This window comes from Macaca mulatta, chromosome 15 (genome assembly GCF_049350105.2).
Source record: "Macaca mulatta isolate MMU2019108-1 chromosome 15, T2T-MMU8v2.0, whole genome shotgun sequence".
Lineage (NCBI taxonomy): Eukaryota > Metazoa > Chordata > Mammalia > Primates > Cercopithecidae > Macaca > Macaca mulatta.
The window spans coordinates 4,825,408-4,847,810 of NC_133420.1; the positions used below are offsets into that span (position 1 = coordinate 4,825,408).

The window sequence follows — 22,403 nt, forward strand, 5'->3', positions numbered from 1 at the left end:
TGGGCACCTGTAATCCCAGCTACTCGGGAGGGAGGCAGGAGAATCGTTTGAAGCTGGGAGGGTTGCAGTTAGCTGAGACTGTGCCACTGCACTCCAGCATGGGTGACAGAGAGACACTCCATCTTTAAAAAAAAAAATTTTAGGCCGGGCGCGGTGGCTCAAGCCTGTAATCCCAGCACTTTGGGAGGCCGAGACGGGCGGATCATGAGGTCAGGAGATCGAGACCATCCTGGCTAACACGGTGAAACCCTGTCTCTACTAAAAATACAAAAAACTAGCCGGGCGAGGTGGCGGCGCCTGTAGTCCCAGGTACTCGGGAGGCTGAGACAGGAGAATGGCGTAAACCCGGGAGGCGGAGCTTGCAGTGAGCAAAGATCCGGCCACTGCACTCCAGCCTGGGCAACAGAGCCAGACTCCGTCTCAAAAAAAAAAAAAAAAAAAATTTTTAAAAAGGCCGGGCGCGGTGGCTCACGCCTGTAATCTCAGCACTTTGAGAGGCCGAGGCAGGCGGATCACAAGGTCAGGAGATCGAGACCATCCTGGCTAACACAGTGAAACCCCGTCTCTACTAAAAATACAAAAAATTAGCCAGGTGTGGTGGCGGGCGCCTGTAGTCCCAGCTACTCGGGAGGCTGAGACAGGAGAATGGCGTGAACCTGGGAAGCAGAGCTTGCAGTGAGCCGAGATCGCGCCACTGCACTCCAGCCTGGGCGACAGAGCGAGACTCCATCTCAAAAAAAAAAAAAAAAAAAAAAAAAAAACCAGGCGTGGTGGTTCATGCCTATAATCCTGGCACTTTGGGAGGCAAGGGGGGGGTGGGTCACCTGAGGTCAGGAGTTTGAGACCAGCCTGGCCAACATGGTGAAAACCTGTCTCTACCAAAAATACAAAACTTAGCCGAGTGTGGTGGCGCATGCCTGTAATCCCAGCTACTAGGGGGTGCTAAGGCAGGAGAATCACTTGAACCTAGGAGATGGAGGTCACAGTGAGCCAACACCAGGCCACTGCACTCCAGCCTAGGCAACAAAGCGAGACTCCGTCTCAAAACAAAACAAAACAAAAACAAAAAATTAACCTGGTGTGGTAGTGCACGCCTGTAATCCCAGCTACTGGGGGGGCTGAGGCAGAATTGCTTGAACCTAGGATGCGGAGGTTACAGTGAGCAGAGATCACGCCATCGCACTCCAGCCTGGGCAACAAGAGCGAAACTCCGTCCCAAAAAAAAAAAATCTGCAAGAGAGCCAACAAAACAGCAACAGCCAACCATCACCCCACAGTGAAAGCAACAAGTAAACAAGGCCCCAGCACTCAGCTTTCCACGGTGAGTGCTTTATTCGCAACACAGCAAAATGACCAAAGACAATGAGACACTGAAGGAAAGGCTACATCATGGAAGAAAGACTAAGAGATAAGACAGCAAAGAGGAATGAATGCAGAGAAAACACAAAAAATGAAAGAAACCCCCTTTTTTTTTTTTTGGTTAGAGACAGAGTTTCTTGCTCTGTCGCCCAGGCTGGAGTGCAGTGGTGTGATCACGGCTCACTGCAGCCTCAACCTCCCAGATTCAAGCGATCCTCCTGCCTTAGCCTCCTGAGTAGCTGGGACTTCAGGCACGCACCAGCTGGTCATGGTGATGCATGCTGCAAGTCCCAGATTTTAGGGTCTTGCCGTGTTGCACAGGCTGGGACATTTTTTTAAATAGTTTTTTAAATAACTTTAACTGTAATTTTAAAATTTTAATTGTAATTAAAATAAGCAAAGATACTATATACATAAAACAAGAACAGGAGATACTAAAAAAAGAATAGAAAACAGTAAAGAATATAAAAATAAAACAACTGGGCCAGGCGAGGTGGCTCACACCTGTAATCCCAGCACTTTGGGAGGCCGAGGTGGGTGGATCACCTGAGGTCAGGAGTTCGAGACCAGCCTGAACAACATGGAGAAACCCTGTCTCCACCAAAAAAAGATACAAAATTAGCCAGGCTTGGTGGTACACGCCTGTGATCCCAGCTACTCGAGAGGCTGAGGCAGGAGAATCACTTGAACCCAGGAGGCAGAGGTTGCAATGAGGCGAGATCGTGCCATTGCACTCCAGCCTAGGCAACAAGAGCACAACTCTGTCTCAAAAAATATATATAGGCCGGGCGCGGTGGCTCAAGCCTGTAATCCCAGCACTTTGGGAGGCCGAGACGGGCGGATCACGAGGTCAGGAGATCGAGACCATCCTGGCTAACACAATGAAACCCCGTCTCCACTAAAAATACAAAAAAAAAATTAGCCGGGCGTGGTGGCGGCGCCTGTAGTCCCAGCTACTCGGGAGGCTGAGGCAGGAGAATGGCGGGAACCCGGGAGGCGGAGCTTGCAGTGAGCCGAGATCGCGCCACTGCACTCCAGCCTGGGCGACAGAGCGAGACTCCGCCTCAAAAAAAAAAAAAAAATATATATATATATATATACACACACACACATATATACATAACTGAAGCTAAAAATTTTGATTAAAAAAATTGGGAAATGGTCAAAAATGCTCCCCCAAAATAGAAAAAAAACAAGACATGACAAGAAAAAATATACTTAAAATTAGAAAACTAAATACAGGATGTCCAACATTCAACTAAAGGAAACAGAAAAGGACCACACACAGAGAAGAAAGTAAAGAATAAACTGTCGGCCAGGCGCAGTGGCTCACACAGGTAATCCCAGCACTTTGGGAGGTCGAGGCTGGCAGATCACTTGAGGTCAGGAATGTGAGACCAAACTGGTCAACACGACAAAACCCCATCTCTACTAAAAATACAAAAATTAGCCAGGCGTGGTAGCGCATGCCTGTAGTCCCAGCTACTCCAGAGCCGAGGCAGGAGGACTGTTTGAGCCCAGGAGTTCAAGACCAGCGAGACCAACATAGTGAGATCGTGTCTCTCCCAAAAAAATAAAAATAAAAATAAAAAACACCCTCCTATAATAAAAGGGTAGCAATCTTCAGATTTCACAGCTACTTGGGCATCTGCATAAACATGAAAAGGGCTAGCACTAAACGCATGGTAAAGATTAGGAAAATCACAGATGCAGTGATCCTAAAGGTTTGGCAGGGGAATAGCGCTTACAAAGGGTTAAGAATGAAACTGGGCCTCACCAGCACAGTGGCGGACACCTGCAATCCCAGCACTCTGGGAGGCCGGGGCGGGTGGATCACCTGAGGTCAGGAGTTTTAGACCAGCCTGGCCAATATGGCGAAACCCCGTCTCTACTGAAAATATAAAAATTAGTGGGGCGTGCTGGCAGGTGCCTGTAATCCCAGCTACTTGGGAGGCTAAGACAAGAGAATTCATTGAACCCAGGAGGTGGAGGCTGCAGTGAATCGAAACTGCGTCACTGCACTCCCAGCCTAGGTGAAAAGAACAAAACTCCGTCTCAAAAAAAAAAAAGAATGAAACTGGGCCAGGCTCGGTGGATCACACCTTTAATCCCAGAACTTCAGGAGGCCGAGTTCAAGACAAGCCTTGGCAACATGGCAAGACCCTGTCTCTACAAAAACAGAAAAATCACTGCCAGGCACAGTGGCTCACGCCTGTAACCCTAATACTTTGGGAGGCCGAGGCGGGCGGATCATTTGAGGTCAGGAGTTTGAGATCAGCCTGGCCAACATGGTGAAACCCTGTCCCAACTAAAAATACAAAAATCAGCTGGAGGCTGGGCATGGTGGCTCAAACCTGTAATCCCAGCACTTTGGGAGGCCGAGGAGGGTGGATCACTTACTTGAGGTCAGGAGTTCGGGACCAGCCTGGCCAATATAGTGAAACCCTGTCTCTACTAAAAATACAAAAATTAGCCAGGCGTGGTGATACACACCTGTAGTCCCAGCTACTCAGGAGGCTGAGACAGGAGAATCGCTTGAACTCGGGAAGCAGAGATTGCAGTGAGTCGAGATCGTGCCACTGTATTTCAGCTTGGGCAACAGAGTGACACTCGTCTCAAAAAAAAAAAAAAGCCTGGGTGTGGTGGTGCCTACTTGTAATCACAGCTACTCAGGAGGCTGAGGCAGGAGAATTGCTTGAACCGGGGAGGTTGCAGTGAGCCAAGATCATACCACTGCACACCTGCCTGGGCGACTGGGTGAAACCATGTCTCAAAAAACCATGTCTCACGGTGCCTCATGCCTGGCCTGCAATCCCAGCACTCTGAAACGCTGAGGTGGGTGGATCACAAGGTCAGGAGTTCAAGACCAGCCTGGCCAAGATGGTGAAACACCGTCTCTACTAAAAATACAAAAAAATTATCCAGGCGTGATGGCGCACACCTGTTAATCCCAGCTACTCGGGAGGCTGAGGCAGGAGAATCACTCGAGCCCAGGAGGCAGAGGTTGCAGTGAGCCAAGATGGCGCCACCGCACTCCAGCCTGGGCAACAGGGTGAGACTCCATCTCAAAAAAAGAAAGAAAAATCAACCGGGTATGACGACACATGCCTGCAGTACCAGGTACTACTCAGGGCGCTGAGGTAGGAGGATTACTTCAGCCCGGGAGGTCAAGGCTGCAGAGAACTATGATCGAACCACTATACTCCAGACTGTCTCAAAAAAAGACCAAACCAGACTTCTCAAGAGTAACAATGAAAACTGAAAGATATTGGAGCTATGACTTCAAAATGACTTTCCAACCTATCAGCCAAACTTACTAAGTGCACGTGCAGAATAAAGACATTTGTGGCCGGGCACGGGGGCGACCTCTGGTAGTCCCAGCACTTTAGGAGGCCTCACCTGAGGTTGGGAGTTCGGGACCAGCCCGGCCAAGAAGTTGAAACCCAGTCTCTACTAAAAATACAAAAATTAGCCAGGCATGGTAGCAAGCACCTGTAATTCCAGCTACTCGGGAGGCTGAGGCAGGAGAATCACTTGAACCCAGGAGGCGGAGGCTGCAGTGTGCGGAGATCACGCCACTGCACTCCAGCCTGGGTGACAGAGAGGAACTCCATCTCAAAAAAAAAAAAAAAACAAAAAGAGTAAATACATTTTCAGACATGCAAATCCCAAAAGTTTGCCGCTTACCATCCCTTCCTGGCTAGCTACCGGAGAGTGTATTCTATCACCAAGAGGGAGTAAACAGTGAGTGACATCAGACGCAGGGAAAGGCGAGGAGACTCCTCAGAATGACGCTGTATACCAGGCCAAGAGAACATGCATTTTTTTTTTTTTTTTGAGACGGAGTCTCACTCTGTCGCCCAGGCTGAAGCGCAATGGCACAATCTCGGCTCACTACAAGCTCCGCCTCCCAAGTTCACGCCATTCTCCTGCCTCAGTCTCCCGAGTAGCTGGGACTACAGGCAGCCACCACCATGCCTGGCTAATTTTTTTGTATTTTTAGTAGAGATGGGGTTTCACCGTGTGTTAGCCAGGATGGTCTCGATCTCCTGACCTCGCAATCTGCCTGCCTCAGCCTCCCAAAATGCTGGGATTACAGGTGTGAGGCACCGCACCCGGCCACATTCTTTTTTTTTTTTCTGAGACAGGATTTTGTTCCGTCACCCAGGCTGCAGAGCAGTGGCCTGATCACAGCTCACTGCAGCCTTGGCCTCCTGGGATCAAGCGATCCTCCCACCTCAGCCCCTCAAGTAGCTGGGACTACAGGCACATCCCACTACCACGCCCAGCTAACTTTTTTACTTCTAATAGAGACAAAGTCTCACTATGTTGCCCAGGCTGGTCTCAAACTCCTGGGCTCAAGGGATCCTCCTACCTCAGCCTCCCAGGAGTGAGCTGCTGGCCCTGGCCAAGAACATGCATTCTGATTGGGGCAGGATGAACATAAGAGAACAAAAGTCTTCTCTAATCTAAATCTTGCACTAATCTGCCATTAATGGAAGTCCATAGTCGACCCCTAAAATTGGTGAATAAAGACATGACAACACAAACATATAGTAAATGCTCAAGAGCTGCAAGTGGCTGCTGCTTATCCGGAAAGACAGAAGATGATCGGCCGGGGCGGTGGCTCACGCCTGTAATGCCAGCACTTTGGGAGGCCAAGGCAGGTAGATCACTTGAGGTCAGGAGTTCGAGACAAGCCTGGCCAACATGATGAAACCCTGTCTCTGCTAAAAATACAAAAATTAGCCAGGTGTGGTGGCAGGCGCCTGTCATCCCAGCTACTAGGGAGGCTGAGGCACGAGAACTGCTTGACCCCAGGAGGCGCAGGTTGCAGTGAGCCGAGATCGCGCCACTGCACTCCAGCCTGAGTGATAGATCAAGACTCAGTCTCAAAAAAAGAAAGACAGGAGATGAGAGCAGCTTTTCTTTTAAGTGTTTTAGCACTGATTTTTTAAATTATGTGCACGTGCCTATATTATTTTTAAAAAGAAAAAATAAGGAAGAGATACATAGTAGCCACCCTGCTGGAAAATCATAGCACTTGCCTGAGAAAGCCTTCCTGCTGGAAGATGATGTTTTGCTGAGACAAAAGCCTTGAGTCAAAGGAACCCTGGGGTCTGATCCTCAGTGACCCTGGATGTATTTAAACCCTAACATGACTCACATCCTAACTAATCCACAAATGGGGAATGGAAAATATATTCAACTACCTCAGTAGTTTGTTTTTTTATCCTGAGACAGTCTCTCGCTCTGTTGCCCAGGCTGCAATTATAGGCACGTACCACTAGGCCCAGATAATTTTTGTATTTTCAGTAGAGACAGGGTTTCAACCATGTTGGCCAGGCTGGTCTCGAACTCCTGACCTCAAGTGATCCACCCGCCTCGGCCTCCTAAAGTGCTGGGATTACAGGCATGAGCCACCAAGCCTGGCCAGTTCTTTTTGGTGTGAAAATGTACTGACTATCTTTGTAGATCAAGGAAAATAACAAAACTGAAGTTAGATAAGTTTCCAGTGTCAGCTTTATTACCTTAATCATTTCGCAATTAATGAGCCCTGACGCAGGGATCATTTCCCAGGTTTGGTGACAATAGTGATCCCATGTCCACCTACTGTCCAGAAGGCCGGCGTTACTGCGCTACACACAGCGGCTCCCTCACCTTCTCATACAACTTGATGATAAACCCTCAGAATAATGAATCTAAAAACAGAGCTTTTATTAACCTAAAATGACCATCACAGATATAACACGTTTAGCAAGCACCAGCTCTGTAGCCAAACCACCTGCATCTTCATCTTCTTGGCCACGAGCTCTTCAATCTTGGGCCTCACTGTGCCTGGCTCCTCATTTATAAATGGGGAGATAACAGTACCTTCCTCTTAAGGTTGCTGCTAAGCTCAAATTATTGAATCCATGCAAGGCACTATGGCAGGGTTGGACACAAGTCAGGGTTCAGTAAACACAAGCTGTCATTATCATCAGGTGTGTAAAGCCCTCTATTCAAGGCTGCCTATGGAACCAGAGACCTCTGGAGCCATTTGCTCGTCAGTCATTTATTAAACACCTACTACGTGCCCAACACTGTACTAGTGCTAGTCCTACAACCGACTGGACAAGTTATCTAACCCTTCCTCCTCAGCTAAACAGGAAACAACAGGCCGGGCACAATGGCTCATGTCTGTAATCCTAGCACTTTGGGAGGCCCGAGGCGGGCAGATCGCTTGAGTCCAAAAGTTCAAGACCAGCCTGGACAACATGGTGAAACCCCGATGTCTACAAAAAAAAATTGGCAAGGTGTGGCAACACCCACCGATAGTCCCAACTACTTGCGGGGCTGAGGTGGGAGACTCCCTTGAGCCTAGGTGGTCCAGGCTGCAGTGAGCCGTGATCATGCCTCTGCATTCCAGCCTGGGCGACAAATGGAGATCCTGTCTCAAAAAATAATAATAAATTTTAAAAAAAGGAAATAACAGCACCTGCTGCACAGGGTGAAGAAAACTGAGTGAGGCGCCTGATCTAAAGGTCTTGCACAGTGTGTGGGATCCAGTGGGTGCTTTATAAATGATATAATTCATCACTACACATCTTCTCTCCTACAAGCCTGGAAGTGACTTGAAGTTTTCTAATTTCCCTTTTTGTTCTCAGTGACTAATATTCATTCCTTGAATGCTGCAGGTACTCAGCAAAAACTCCTTGCATTGAATTTAAGAATTCCCCTGCACCTTCCCAGTTTACTTATTTCAACACCCCCCCAAAAATGCAGGAAAAAAATAAACAAAAAAGCCATACATTACCTGAGTTAAAATACAGTGTTAGGTCTACACACCAGGATACTGTACGGCTTCTTACTACACCTTAACTTTCTAAGCCTGAGAAGTCTCAACTGTCATTACATAGTTAATTTCAAAGAAATACTTCTAAGCTAGCACTTTTCTCCAAACCGGTCCCTTATTTCAGCCCTAAGAACACACGATTTCTGCAGCTCCACGGACACACCACCTCCTGCTTGCTTTTCCTTCAGAGGGACGCCAGTGGACCACTCTCAAGACTTTAATCTCTATGCTGCTTCCTTTCCTAAGCAAGGAAACAAACTATCCTTGAAATTGAGCACGGGGAAGGCCAAGACCATTAACAAAAGAATGTGAACTTTTTATATAGAGAGCCCTTTAAAGCTGCTGGTTTGGAAATAAACTTGAGTCCGCAAGCTTCCCACCGAGCGTGCTTTCCTGCTTCTGACAGCCAGCAGGGCTGGAGCAGCATTGTCTGGGGAGAAACACGCCGGGACTGGCCAACTTTTCGTTAAAGATGGTGCCATCCTACTCAGAACAAAGTGAAAGGTCAACGGAGCGAAGGAAGAGCTCCGAGAGGAGGGACAGCCTCGCCTCGGCCGGCGCTCCAAAGTTGGCCGGCCCCGCTACTTTTCCTTTTGTCCTCCGCACCTCCCCGGCACCCTGGCCGAGGCCCTCCCCGCAGATCCGGCTCGCGGGCGGCGGCGGCGGCACGGGGTCCGCGGGGGGCGCGGGCGCAGGTACGCGGCCGCCTCCCTCACCTGCGCCCCCGCCCGCACCACCAGCCGCCGCCCGGCCCGCGCCGCGCACAAAGCGCGTCCGGCGGGAGCGCGGGCCGGACGCCCGGCGGCCTCGGCCCGGCCTCGGCCTGAGGCGGCGGCGGCAGGCGGCAGCGGCGGGGGGGCGCAGGGCCCCGCCCGCCCGCCGGCCGCCTGCCGCCGCCGGGCCCGGTTCTTCGCCCCCGCGCCGCCTCCGCCGCTGCCCGCCGCCCCCGCGCCGCCCCCCGCCGGCCCTGCTGCTCACCTCGGCATCGGCGGCGGCCATGGCCCGGGCCCGCAGCGTGGCCCCGCCCCTCCCGCGCGCCATCGCCCCGCCCGCGCCTCGCGGCCCAGAGTCGGGGCGGGGCCGATCGCCTACGTCTGCGCCTGCGCCTGCGCCCGCGCCTGCGCGTTGGAGCCCGACCGGTGCGGCGCCTGCGCACTGGGACCAGGCGTGCGGCGCCCCAGGCGCCGGGCCTGCGGCGGCCGGAAGCGGAACGCGCGCCCGCGGGATAGGAGACCTAGAGCCGGAGAACCCGCCCGCCAGAGTCGTGGTAGTGGATGGGGAGTAGCCTTCCCATTTTCAACACATATCTCATTCTAAATTGACGTTCTGGTGGGCTGGCCGAAGGAGGAGAAAGACCTGCGGCTCCGACCTCTGACCTCTAACCCCGGACGCACTTTGATTTCGCCGGCTTGCGCGGAAGGCTGACTCCCTGGGCCGCGGCCTGGCGGGGGAGCCGCCTGTGGGGTGTCCCCGGCGCGGGAGGGTGCTCTGGTTCAGGCAGGTTCCCGTGGCGGCGGGGGTTCCCCGGTTGGGAGGAATGCTCCTGCCGAGGGGTGCTCCGGCTGGAGGGGGTGTCCCGAACGGCGGGGATGCCTGGACTGGCGGGGGGTGTTCCACTGGGGAGGGATGCCCGGTGGGGAGGTGCCTGGCGGGGGAGCGGCTCCGGCTAAGCATGGGTGCTGTGCTAGGAGGATGTGTCTGGCTGGGGGCGGTGTCCCAACCGGGAGGGTTGCCCTGATGGGGGAGGTTCCGCAGTTGTGGAGATGCCAACTTGGGGGGTGCTCCGGTTGGGGGTGTGTGCCCTCTGGTTACCCCGCTCTCCCTGCCACCCATATACCTGCTGCCCAGGTATGCACAAGCCAAGGCTTTTTCTGCAGACCAAGTAGCCTTCCCTGGACAGCGCCCCCAGCACCACAGAAACTATCTTAGGCTATATGCCCCGCTGTGGTCAGCCCGCCTTATCCCAGTCCCCAGACCCAAAACAAGCAGCATGGACTGAATTTGAGGTTTCTGGATGGTCGCGTGAACCGAGGGGACGGGTACTGTACTGACAAGAACTGAGTCTTGAAGGTCAATCTGGGTGACACCCGAGTCTCCTGGTGAGTCGGACCCCGGAGAATTATCCCAAGTCCAGGATAGACAGTGCACTCAGAGACAGAAAAGGAAACGGACAATCCCAAGTGCCAAGAGAACCTTCCCAGGTTTCTTTAGGACAGCTCAACTGCTCTGTCAAAGCTTAAGTCCATTCATGACAGGCCGAGCACCCTGAGCCCTCGCAGGAGACACTAGCACCCTCCTGCCCCGCCCTGCCCCACACTCACCTCTCTGCTGCCCCTGCTGCTGTCTGTCCCTTCCCTGAAACCTTTATTTCAAGTGTCTTTGTGGCTTGCTTCTTTACCATCCTGGAGTTTAACTATCAGCTCTGCAGGGAAGCCTTCCCTCTCCTCCCTAGCTGAAGTGAGACTGCCGCCCATGCCGGTCTTCCTCGCCTCACTTTGCTCCATCACAGTGTGTGACATCTGACTCTCCACATCCTGATTTGGAATATTGTCTCCCCCTAGAATGTAAGTCCATGGTGCCTAGAACAATTCCTGGTGTGCAGGAGATAAAAGTATTTTGTTGACTGGGCTGGGCGCCGTGGCTCATGCCTGTAATCCCAGCACTTTGGGAGGCCGAGGCGGGCGGATCACGAGGTCAGGAGATCGAGACCGTCCTGGCTAACACGATGAAACCCCATCTCTACTAAAAATACAAAAAATTAGCCGGACATGGTGGCGGGCGCCTGTAGTCCCAGCTACTCACAAAGCTGAGGCAGGAGAATGGCGTGAACCCGGGAGGCGGAGCTTGCAGTGAGCTGAGATTGCGCCACTGCACTCCAGCCTGGGCCACAGAGCGATACTCTGATATCTTAAAAAAAAAAAAAAAAATTATTGACTGAATAAAGGGAGTTAAAATGTGAAGAAAAATCCTTTACCAAGCAAACATCCACCCTAAGTGAAGGTGTGGGAAGCAGCTTCAGGCAGCTTTTTCACTCCATTTTGCAATCAGCTGCTCCCCTTGTGTGCCCCTCAGCACTTGTCAAGGTGCTGCTCTCAGCACATGACATGCTAACCCTGCAAACTTCAAGTTGGTCCTGAGAGGCAGGCACTGCTCTTACCCACATTTTATAAGTGACTGAACTGAAGCAAGGGAGTGGTGAGAGGCAGTGATGGGATTCAAGCCCAGGAGGCCTTCCTTTCAACCACAGACTGCTTCCAGCAGGTACCACCTGTGGTACTTTCTGCTGTTCTCCAATATTCATGCTGACCGTCCCACAATTAGTAAAATTTTAGCCAAGTACAGGACTGCGTGGCTAAAGACCACATTTCCAATGGGAAGGGGACAGGTCAGAGACAAAAAGTGACAATCTACTTCCCAGTCTGTCCCTCAAAAGTCCCACCATTAGGCCGGGCAGTGGTGAAAGCTGTTAACAGCCATCTGGGAGCCAGGGATGGGAGCCACTACGTAGGAATGACAGCTCTGCCATGAGGCCAGGATCTGCCCCTGTGGACTGTTCGAGAAATAAACTGTCATGCTATGAGGGTGGGGGGCTGTCTGTCCCCTACAGTCCCAGGAGTTTTTTGTGGGGTTATTTTTTGAGACAGAGTCTCGCTCTGTCCCCCAGGCTGGAGTGCAGTGGCGCAATCTCAGATCACTGTAACCTCTGCCTCCCGGGTTCAAGCGGTTCTCCTGCCTCAGCCTCCCGAGTAGCTGGGATTGCAGGCATGTGCCACGATGCCCAGCTTTTGTTTTGTTTTGTTTTGTTTTGTACAGACAGAGTTTCATTATGTTGCCCAGGCTGATTTGAAACTCCTGACCTCAAGCAATCTGCCTGCCTTAGCCTCCCAAAGTACTGGGATTACAGGCGGGAGCCACCGTGCCGGCCTGGTCCTGTGCATTTTATAGATAAGGCAACTGACAAACCTAGCCACAGCCACCTCTTCATCCTATAGAACTGGAATTTGAACCCAGAGTCGTCCTTCACTACCACCTCCATTATTTCTGGAAGCGCGCTCCAGGCAGGCTGGCCAGCATTACAGGGCCTCCCTGGGGGCCCCTTTGGGAACGCTGCTCCACAGAACCCTGCCTCTCAGGTCTTGGAGATGTGGGCAGGAGAGAAGCTGCGTCCCTCAGAGCCAGGCCTGGCAATGATGCCAGTAGGGGCCGAGGCAAGCCCTCCACATGCCCGCAGGTTTCTCAGCAGGGGAAGTCCACACCACGCCACCTGGGAACCTGGGTGCCTAAACACAGCAGGAGCCGAGGCACAAATTTAACCAGATGCCAAGGTTGCGTGAGCCCCAGTTCGTGAGCCAGGCTCCAAGGACGTTTCCTTAGGTGGCTCTGGAAGGCCCAGCGCCAGCCCCCGTCCTATGTTAAAGGGAACCAGCCTGAGCGCAACCCCAGGGTAGCAGGGGTACCCGAGGAGCGGGCTATGCCCTGGCAGGAGCAGAGCCCAGGATGGGGTCAGGGTCAGGCCCTGCTGGAGGCTGGAGGGCGCCCAAGGCGAGGCCGGTGAGGCCCAGCTCTACAAATACAGCGTTTTATTTACAGGAGTCTCTCCAGGTCCCAGCTCCCTGCCACCCCCACCCCAGCCCCAGGGAGAAGAGGGTGGACGCCAGAGGAGCTGGCAGAGGCTGGGCAGGTCCTGAGTGGGTCAGGCCAGGCCGAGAGAGAAGGCACGAGGCCCTGGGCGCCCCAGTCCCAGGGCAGAGGCCAGGCCTGCCTGGAGAAGGCAGCACGGGGTCAGCTCTCAGGGGTCAGGCTGGGGTCCACGCCGCCGCAGCTCTGCTCATAGGACGGTGGGGCCTCTGCAGGGAGAAAGCAGGGTCTGCATGGGGCTCCTGGCGTCCCCTCCCTGCCAAGCCCTGGCCCTTGACTCACCATAGGGGTAGCCCCAAGAGCTGTACTCTGGAGGAAGAATCAAGGTGCTGGTGGTAGGCACTGGCCCCCCAGAGCCCTCTGCAAAGTAGGGGACAGTGGCACCTGTTGAAATGCACAAGGGAGGCCGAAGCGGGTATGAGGCAGGGCTGCCATCCTGAGGACAGGGCTCGGGGGCACCAGGCACAGAACCCAAGGTGGCCAGCAGGGGCTGCTGCTGCGAATGGCTCTTGGTGGAGAGGGAGACCGGGTCCAAGAAGTGGGGGCCGCCAGCCGCAGCCTCGGCCTCCTCCTGGGGTGGTGCAGAAGGCACCACCAGGGGTGGGGCCCAGGGAGGCAGCCCTGGACCTGGCCGGGGGCTCAGTGGGGCATGGTTCACAGCAATATTGCCAATGAAGACCGGGAGGGTCACAGTAGCTTCCGGTGCCTTCAGAGAGACCTGGACAGGATTGAGGTGGGGCATGAGGGGCCAGGGCCAAGGCCACTAGGCCTCAGGCCACCCAGCCCCCACCAGCACCAAACCTGTAAGTAGTAGTCGATGTGGATGAGGCTGCAGCCTGGCAGGGCCGACTGGGGCAAAGCAGGCACCAGGATCTGCTCATGCCACTGTGCCCGCCGCCAGGCCTTGACGCCCGCACCCTCCACCTCCGCAATGGTCCGTACGTCGTGGATCCAGCGCTTGGCCTTATAGGACACTTTCTGGGGAAGGACCAGCCTGTGAGCCTGCGCAGGCTGCCAGCCCACCCCAGGAGGCCAGTCCGGGCAACTGCTGGGGGCTCTGACCTGCAGCAGACTGGCCACCACAGGGCTGGTGTCCTTGCCTGACTGGTTCTCAATGTCGGCATGCAGCTGCAGTGCCTGCCCCACCACATAGCCGCGGAGATCAGTGCTGGCTGTGAGGACCACGCTGCCCGTCTTCACCAGCTTGTAGGAGAACTTCTTGGTGGCAGAGGCCACATTGGGTTGCTTTGGGGGAGGGCCAGGGAGAGGCTTAGCAGGTGTGGGCAGGCTGGATCCCTGTGGCATCAGGACAAGCCCCTCAGCCCTGCCATGCCCTGCCCCTGGAGACCAGCAGTCAGCTCAGGGCAAAGAGGCCACTGCCTCCAGACCCTGGCCCCCCTCACCTCAGCTGGGGACAGGACACCGGGATGAAGCAGTGCCTGCCCGGCTCTTCCCCAGCCCCCACGAGGGTGGGGACCCACCAAGGAGGTCACTGTGCCATCCTCACCTCAATGTCTGGGATGCTGTTCAGATTCAGGGGGCTCAAGATATAGAACACGAGGCTGCACTTGTGATCCTTGGAAAACCGTGGCGTGTGGATGGCGGCCCTCACCTGGTGCACGATCTTCCCAAAAGGACCCTCAAAGGACGTGGGTGCTGTGGCTGGGGAGAGAACAGGCACTGGCACCTGGCTGCCTTCACCCTGCAGAGCCCACCTCCCAGGACCAGTTGGTCATCACCAGGCCTGTCCAGGCTGGGCTCTTACCAGGAAGCAGGAACTGGAAGGGGAAGCTGTGCTCACCAGCGGGCAGACTCCCTGCAGAGACAGGAGGGAGGTGGGGGGCGGTGGGGACAGGCCTCCGGAGGCCTGAGGGGGCCACAGGGCCAAGATAAGAGTGGGACTGCAGCTGACCAGCTCACACGGGGTCTCCCTGTCTCAGTCACCAGCAGCACAGGGCTGTGGCCTGGGTGAAGGACTGAGGGTAAGGGCTGGAATAGGAGAGTGGTTTGGGAATGGGGCAAGGGTGAAACAGCTGTGCCAGGAGTCAGAGCCCACCCACATCCAGCACAAGTGGAAGGTGGCCCCTTCAGCCACCCAGCCCCTGTGAGAAACCCATCAGGGCCCACAACCCTGGGAGAAGATGGGCCAGTGCAGGATCCAAGAGGCAGATCTAGGAAAGGGGGAGGACAGGCAGGCCCCACTCCAAGGGGTGCCCCCAGGGGTCACCACTTGGGACCAGGTCAGGAACTGGCTCCCAGACTTACCCTTGTCCGCCAGCGACAGGGAACTGTTGAAGTAGTCCTCCTCCGCTACCCACGCTGCGTCGTTAGCCTTGTTGGAGACCCCGCAGGAACCCGTGCAGGTCACCCGGATGGCTGCCAAGGGGAAAGCTGCATGAGCCCCACCCAGCCGACGGCCCAGGAATTCGACCTGGGGCCCAACAGCCCCGCCTGGGCAGGGTCCTGGGAAGGCCAGTGAGCAAGCAGCCCCTGCCACTTCAGGGGACACCTCCTGCCCGTCTCCTGTCTTGGGGGGCTCCAAGGGAGCCGGGCTGGCGAGGGGCCTGACCAGCACAAAACAATGTCTGCCCTGCAGCCCAGAGCAGAAAGGCCCCAGCGCTCATCCAGATGGCGGCTGGGTCGTCCCCCAGACTGGTAACCTGGCTGTGAAAGCCCAGCTGCTTGCGGGGATCCTGGTGGGGGGCACCTGGGACACTCCAAGGGACGGACGCGTCTTCTTGCTGCCCTGTAGACAAGTCAGTTAGGCAGGGAAGGACCCCTCCACGCTCCAGGAAGCTAAAGCTAACTGGCAACCATCATGCTGCAGGAATGTGGCCAGACCCGCCTGGGCAGACAGTGTTCCACAGTCGGCACACCGCTGGGTAGGGCCCTACTTTCTGGGCCAGCATTGCCCAGCGGGGCTGACTTTCTGCATCAGGAGACGGCTTGGTTCTCTCTGGCCTCCCCGGGGGAGTGCCAGACCAGGAACTGCTTGAGGCAGGGGTTGCCACTGTTCTGTGGCCAGGAACACAAATTCCTCAGTCCAACAGATGTGTGTCCAGAAACCACGATGGTCAGATCATGGCTGGACAACCAGGTCCAGCAGAAACTGGTCACAAGGGAGGACAGACGCAGCAAAAGCACACACAGCACCAGACCCAGGTGGGCAGGGGTTGGGGGAGCCATCAGCAGGCCACCCGCAGCTCCAGCCCCTCTTCTCCCTGCAAGGCTGAGTCAGGGCCAAAGATGGCCACTTCCCTGCCTCGTCCTGGTGGGGGTCACGTGAGGGGAAGGTGACTCAGACTCTCAGACCTGCTGAGGGAGCAGCCAGGGAGGAAGAGTATCGGTGTCCGGTGCGCCCAGGGCCAGCCATACCTGCCTCCCCTATGGTCTCCCCAGCAGGCCCCACCTGTGGCCCAGGCCTTCTGCCGGCCACCAAGAGCAGCAGGGTTCTTCTCAAAATCCTTGGCCCAACCGCAGCCCCACGTGGCTCTCCATACACATCCTGCCCTTCCCCTCAGCAGCTGCCAGACCCAGTCCCCCATCCCTGAGGGAGGCCCTTGCTTCCTGCTACACGTCCTCTAGCCCCTGGGCACTGCCATGGCCTGGCCTCAGCCTCCATTCCAGCCCAGCCTTGCCACCCCAACCTCGGTCCATTTTTTGTTTTCGTTTTTTTTTTTTTTTTTTTTTTTGAGACACGGTCTCACTCCCGCCGCCCAGGATAATGTGCAATGGCACAATCTCAGCTCACTGCAGCCTCAACCTCCTGTGCTAAGCGATCCACCCATCTCAGCCCCCTCGAGTAGCTGGGACTACAGGCACATGCCACCACACCTGGCTTTTTTTTTTTTAATAGGGTTTCACCATGCTGTCCAGGCTGGTCTCAAACTCCTGAGCTCAAGCAATCCACCTGCCTCAAACTCCCAAAGTACTGGGATTACAGGCATGAGCCACCATACCCAGCTCTGCCCTGATTTTGAATCCATGGTGTGTTAGCCAGGCCCTCCTAGGGCCAGACCCTTACTGTTTCCAGGCTGAACATCTGGAATACTGGTGATTCTCCTGTGAGCCAGCAGACAGCCCAAGAGGAGCACGCAGGCATCAGCAGGCACAGAGGAGGCAGGCGTGGCTGAAGCAAGGAGAGTAGGCCTGGGGACTGGAAATGCTGCAATGCCTTTAACACTCCTGACAGACTGCACATCCCCACCTTGAATCCCACAAATGCTGGGACCCAGCTGGGTACGGTGGCTCACACCTGTAATCCCAGCACTTTGGGAGGCTGAGGCGGATGGATCACTTGAGGTCAGGAGTTCAAGACCAGCCTAGCCGACATGGTGAAACCCTATCTCTACTAAAAACACAAAAATTAGCCGGGCGTGGTGGCAGGCGCCTGTAATCCCAGCTACTCAGGAGGCTGAGGCAGGAGAATCACTTGAACCCGGGAGGTGGAGGCTCCAGTGAGCGGAGATCATACAAATGCACTTTAGCCTGCGTGACAGAGCAAGACTTCATCTCAAAAACAAAAAACGCTGGAACCCACAGAGGATGCTGTAAAGGGAGCAGTGGTCCCCAGGCTAACTGGTATGCCAGCCAAGCACCCTCAAGTGATCCTGGCTGGTGGCACAGAACTGAATATTCACCCTGCCCCCACTATCCATATTCCTAACCCACAACACTGAGAGATATAATAAAATCGTTGTGTTAACTGTTTAGGAATGGTGTGTGACTTGAGGTGACAGCTACTTTTATGTAGTAGTCCCAGCTACTCGGGAGACTGAGGCAGGAGAATGGCATGAACCCAGGAGGCGGAGCTTGCAGTGAGCCAAGATCGTGCCACTGCACCCCAGCCTGGGCGGCAGAGCGAGACTCGGTCTAAAAAACAAAAACAAAAAACGGCTAGGTCTGGGCTCTTGCCTATAATCCCAGCACTTTGGGAGGCCGAGACCGGCGGATCACGAGGTCAGGACATCGAGACCATCCTGGCTAACACGGTGAAACCCGGTCTGTACTAAAAATACAAAAAATTAGCCAGGCGCGGTGGCGGCGCCTGTAGTCCCAGCTACTCGGGAAGCTGAGGCAGGAGAATGGCATGAACCCGGGAGGCAGAGCTTGCAGTGAGCCGAGATCACGCCACTGCACTCCAGCCTGTGCAACAGAGCTAGACTAAGTCTCAAAAAAAAAAAAGAAAGAAATTAGGGAAAACCCAAATTATCTACCATTTCAATCCATCAGATTGACAAATATTAAATGTCTCAACACAGCTGGGCGCAGTGGCTCACACCTGTAACCCCAACACTTTGGGGGGCCAAGGCGAGCAGATTGCCTGAGGCCAGGAGTGTGACAGCAGCCTAGGTAACACGGTGAAACCCCGTCTCTACCAAAACTACAAAAGATTAGCTGGGTGTGGTGGCGTGTGCCCCTGGTGCCAGTCACTCAGGAGGCTGTAGTGGGAGGACTCATCGCTTGAGCCCTGGAGGCAGAAGTTGCAGTGAGCCAAGATCGCACCACCGCATCCCAGTCTGGGTGACAGAGTGAGACCTCATCTCAAATAAAATGAATGTCTCTAGGCCGGGTGTGGTGGCTCACGCCTGTAATCCCAGCACTTTAGGAGGCTGAGGCGGGCGGATCACTTGAGGTTGGGAGTTCGAGACCCACCTGACCAACATGGAGAAACCCCGTCTCTACTAAAAATACAAAATTAGCCGGGCATGGTGGTGCCACATGCCAGTAGTCCCAGCTACTCGCGAGTCTGAGGCAGAAGAATCGCTTGAACCAGGGAGGCGGAGGTTGTGGTGAGCAGCTGAGATTGCGCCATTGTACTCCAGCCTGGGCAATAAGAGCAACGTACATGAATAAATAAATGTATGTCCCACCACACGTTGGAGGGAGGTGGAAAACAAACACCCCTTACACCAGTCAAATTGCAGACAGGTATGAGGTACTGGCAAAGAGTGGGACAGGTCTACTGTAAATTTACCTGTGCATACCAGGAAACCCAGAATTCCGCTCAGAATCTCATGGTATTTAACTAGGAGCCTCACACACCACTGCTCATACTAGCAAAGCATCGCTAAAACCGTCATGGGACACCTGACTCCACAAAAACAAACAGTATCCAACTGACCCTTGGGTCATCCTAAGGGCCCAGGCTCTGTGATCTTCCCAACGCCCATGCAGACGGCCCTGTTCTGCACATACACCAAGGCTCTTGCAGATGACTCTGCCAGCGTGAGCAGCCTCCAACCACTGTCCAAAGTGAAATCTGTCCTGAGCTGCCCACACTGTCCTCAGTAAGAACACGGGAGGCACGGGGCTCCCGCACAGCTGGTTCCTTTCCAGCTGGAAAGCTGCTTCCTTTCCAAAACACCTGGAGCTGCTCCTCCACCTCTCAGCAACTGCTTCAGGCCAGGCTGGCTGAATTCCCCAGGGAGCCCGTTTTCACTGGCCAGGCCAATGGCAGCGGCCATGTTTCTGCCTTTTCAAACCATCGAATCAGGCAGGACCACAGGATGCAGTTCTGCCCACAGAAGCCAGAGCCGTGCGTGGGGTCCATTGTGAGGGGTCTCCTTGCTGCCGGAGAGAGGCATATGACCCCACTCCCTCTTCTTTCCAGCTTGCAGACTGCTTGTAATGGCAGAACAGGCTGAAGGGAACCAAGCCTTTTGCAACAGGAAAGCCGCCAGGCAGGGCTTGGCTGCAGGACTGAGTGGCTCAGTGGCAGTTGCCTAGTCAGAGTGTGACTTCTTCCGCCTTCTGGACTTGAATGTTGCACCTCTTTGCAGGGGCCCTGCAAGCCCCGTCCCTCTTCCCCCATGCAGGTTTAAAAATGTTTCCTAGGCCGGGCATGGTGGCTTACACCTGTAATCCTAGCACTTTGGGAGGCCAAGGTGGGCAGATCACAAGGTCAGGAGATCGAGACTATCCTGGCTAACACGGTGAAACCCCATCTCTACTAAAAACACAAAAAAATTAGCCAGGTGTGGTGGCGAGCGCCTGTAGTCCCAGCCACTCTGGAGGCTGAGGCAGGAGAACAGCGTGAACCCGGGAGGCGGAGCTTGCAGTGAGCCGAGGTCGCGCCACCGCACTCCAGCCTGGGCGACAGAGCGAGACTCCATCTCAGAAAAATAAATAAATAAAATAAAATAAAAATAAAAAATGTTTCCTAAGTGTGTTCAGATGCACAACCAAGGACCAGCTGTTGGAGGCTGCTCTGACTCAGGAAGCTCATGATTGGGCCGTGTTCTCGAGGGACCACTGGAACTTTCTTCTCGAGTTCAGGAGCCCCTCCTTTGCACCACCTACACTTGGACCAAGAAGACCCACCAACTCCTCATCCTCATCCCAAAGGACTCATGCCTGCCACAGAAGCTGTAACCTGTAAGCCACTCCCCCAGTCCTGTTTCCAAATCTGTATCATGAGAGTAACAACCACGCCACAGGGTGCTGAGCGTTACTGAGGCTGGCCCATGGGATGTGGAGAGAATTTGCATCAGGCCTACCATGAGTGCTCCGAGAACCACTGTCGATCCTGGTCGCCCATCCCAGTAACAGAACACGAGGTGGTCCTGCCTGACCCCCAGCCCTGGATTGGGCCAGCCTGGGCTCCAGAAAACTGCTCCTTCCCAGGCCTCCCTCTGTGTCAGCCCTCGAGACAGCAGGTGTCCTCACGGCTGGGTGCTGACCGTCACCGACACTCATCGGCAGAGTAAGTGAGCAAGCCCAGGGGCCCAGGCAGGGCTGCTGTCCTCCTGCGGGCTGAGGGCCTCCCTACTGGCTCCTAGCAGGATTGACAAGCATCCTTTGAATGAGGAAACGATGACATTCCGTTCCCATCCCAGGCAGGGCTGGGGGAAACCCCCGGGAACCCCTGTACAACCCTCCCACCTCACTTGCAGCAGCCTGAAATATGTGCTCTCTGGCCCATCAGGGCCCATCTCCTACTCCCTAGTTCATGACCCTCCTTTTTCTCCCTCACTCGGACCAGCCTCTGTGAGCCAGTGCTACCTCAGCTCTTGGGCCAGCTGCCCAAAGTGCTGGGATTACAGGCGTGAGCGTTCACCCACCCACCACGTCCACCCGGAGGCCGGGGAGCCTGCTCACCCAGGCCAGTCACGCACCGCGAGGCCATCCCTTCCCTGTGGTCAGCAATGGCCTGCTCGCCCCAGGCCGCGCCAGGGGAGGGACGACAGGGCCCTGCACTCCCCTCGGCCCGCCTCACCCCACACCTCACCTGTATTCAAGGGATGCATGTGCTATCTCTGCCCTGCCACAGCCACACCTGCCCCCACCCAGACCCCAAACTCAAGCTGGGGACAGAGGAAGGGAGCCTGTGGGGTCATCCCAGGAGGCCCAATGGGGCCAGGAGCCTGACAGAAGCACCTACCACCAGGCTTCTTCGAGGTCCCACAGCCCCAGGCGGTGCAGGGTCAGGGCCACAGCACCATCACCTGTCCCAGGCGGCTGAGAGGACAGAACAGAGGCTGTGGGTTCTCAGCAGGCACAAAAGCGGTGCTGTCACCCACGCGCAGGCCCAGCGGTCAAGGTCCAGTGGGAAGCCCACGGGCTGTGGCCAAGCAGCCCAGGTGGTTCCCACAGGAGGCCAAGGTAGAGAAGCCCGCGGCAGGGACGCGGCACTCACAACCAGGGGCCGGGCAGAGGCCTGTGCGGAGGCCCCCATCCTCGGGAGGCAGCCTCACCTCGCTGGCCTGCCCTCACCTCCAGGGCGCCCTGCCAGCGGCCACTGCAGCAACCCGATCCCCAGTCCCCGAGGCCCAGGCGTCCGCCTCGGCGGGGGGCGGGCGAGGCCTGCTGGCGCGGGGCAGGGGGCGCGGGGAGCCGCAGCAGGTGCCTGCACCCCGCCGGGACCGCACGCCCGGGCCAGGAGCGGCTCTGCAGAGGGAGCGCCTGCGCCGGGAGCCCGGGTGCGGGAAGGAGCCCAGCAGGTGCGAGCGCGGACAGGGAGGGTCGCAGGCCTGCGTGTGCCCGCACTCAGGGCGTCCTCCACCGTGGACCCGCTTCAGGCCCCGGCTTGAGGCCCCGCCGGGACCACGCCGACCCTCGGCGAGAGGGCAGGAAGGGCAGACGCGGAAGGGCGGCGCCGCCCGGACCTCCCCGGCGCCGCCGAGCCCGCGCCCCAGCAGTCCCGGGCGGCTACGACAGCGACTTCGCGGGCCCAACCCGGGGCCCGGCGACGGCAGCCGCTTCCGGGAACCCTGGCCCCGCGCAGGTGCGGCCAATGGCCCTCCCCGAGGACCCGCGCCCACCTCGGAACGGCAGCGGCGCCCCCAGGCGCACGCGCACGGTCCCAGCCAGCGGCTCCCCGGGGCTGTAGACAACGCGGCCGTGGCTCAGGCTGATCTCGAAGAGCTGCACTCGCCCCATGCCGCGGCCTCACCGGCCCGCCGCACAGTGACGCCCCCGCCGGCCGCCCGCGAGCCCCGGCTCCGAGGTCCGGCCCCGCCCCCTCCTATGCCCCGCCCCCATCCGTCCCAATCCAGGCCACGCCCCCGTCCGGCCCTTCCCAGGCCCTGCCCCGCCCCACGGCCCCGCCCAGACCCCTGGCAGCCCCATC

The 22,403-nt window shown here is 56.1% G+C and overlaps 2 protein-coding genes and 1 pseudogene across 36 annotated transcripts in view; 1 reads left to right on the forward strand and 2 right to left on the reverse strand.

Annotated features, from left to right (window-relative positions):
• Positions 1–9,217, reverse strand: part of EHMT1 (euchromatic histone lysine methyltransferase 1) — a 229,481-nt gene extending 220,264 nt beyond the window's left edge. For all 26 annotated transcript variants that reach the window (XM_077966801.1, XM_077966790.1, XM_077966781.1 and 23 more), the window contains exon 1: positions 9,173–9,217. Coding sequence is in view for 12 of the 26 variants with exons in the window: in XM_077966802.1 (XP_077822928.1) it covers positions 9,173–9,193 (21 nt within the window). In the remaining 14 variants the exon portion in view is untranslated. The remainder of the gene's footprint in view (positions 1–9,172) is intronic.
• Positions 9,218–11,830: 2,613 nt separating this feature from the next.
• LOC106993555 (uncharacterized protein ARRDC1-AS1-like) lies at positions 11,831–12,611 on the forward strand (annotated as a pseudogene).
• Positions 12,612–12,757: 146 nt separating this feature from the next.
• Positions 12,758–22,245, reverse strand: ARRDC1 (arrestin domain containing 1). Of its 10 annotated transcripts, none has more exons than XM_015116224.3 (8): positions 22,096–22,245; positions 15,098–15,208; positions 14,598–14,648; positions 14,340–14,494; positions 13,895–14,077; positions 13,634–13,810; positions 13,115–13,550; positions 12,758–13,041 (listed from the first exon to the last, which is right to left on the reverse strand). In XM_015116224.3, exons 1-8 carry the CDS (start codon positions 22,211–22,213, stop codon positions 12,977–12,979), a joined length of 1,296 nt encoding a protein of 431 aa, XP_014971710.1. In that variant the 5' UTR covers positions 22,214–22,245; the 3' UTR covers positions 12,758–12,976. The 10 variants fall into 10 exon arrangements, with proteins under 10 accessions (XP_014971710.1, XP_077823032.1, XP_028690347.1 ...); XM_077966906.1 differs by having other exon boundaries at positions 13,895–14,128; XM_028834514.2 differs by having other exon boundaries at positions 14,598–14,699.
• Positions 22,246–22,403: the final 158 nt, after the last annotated feature.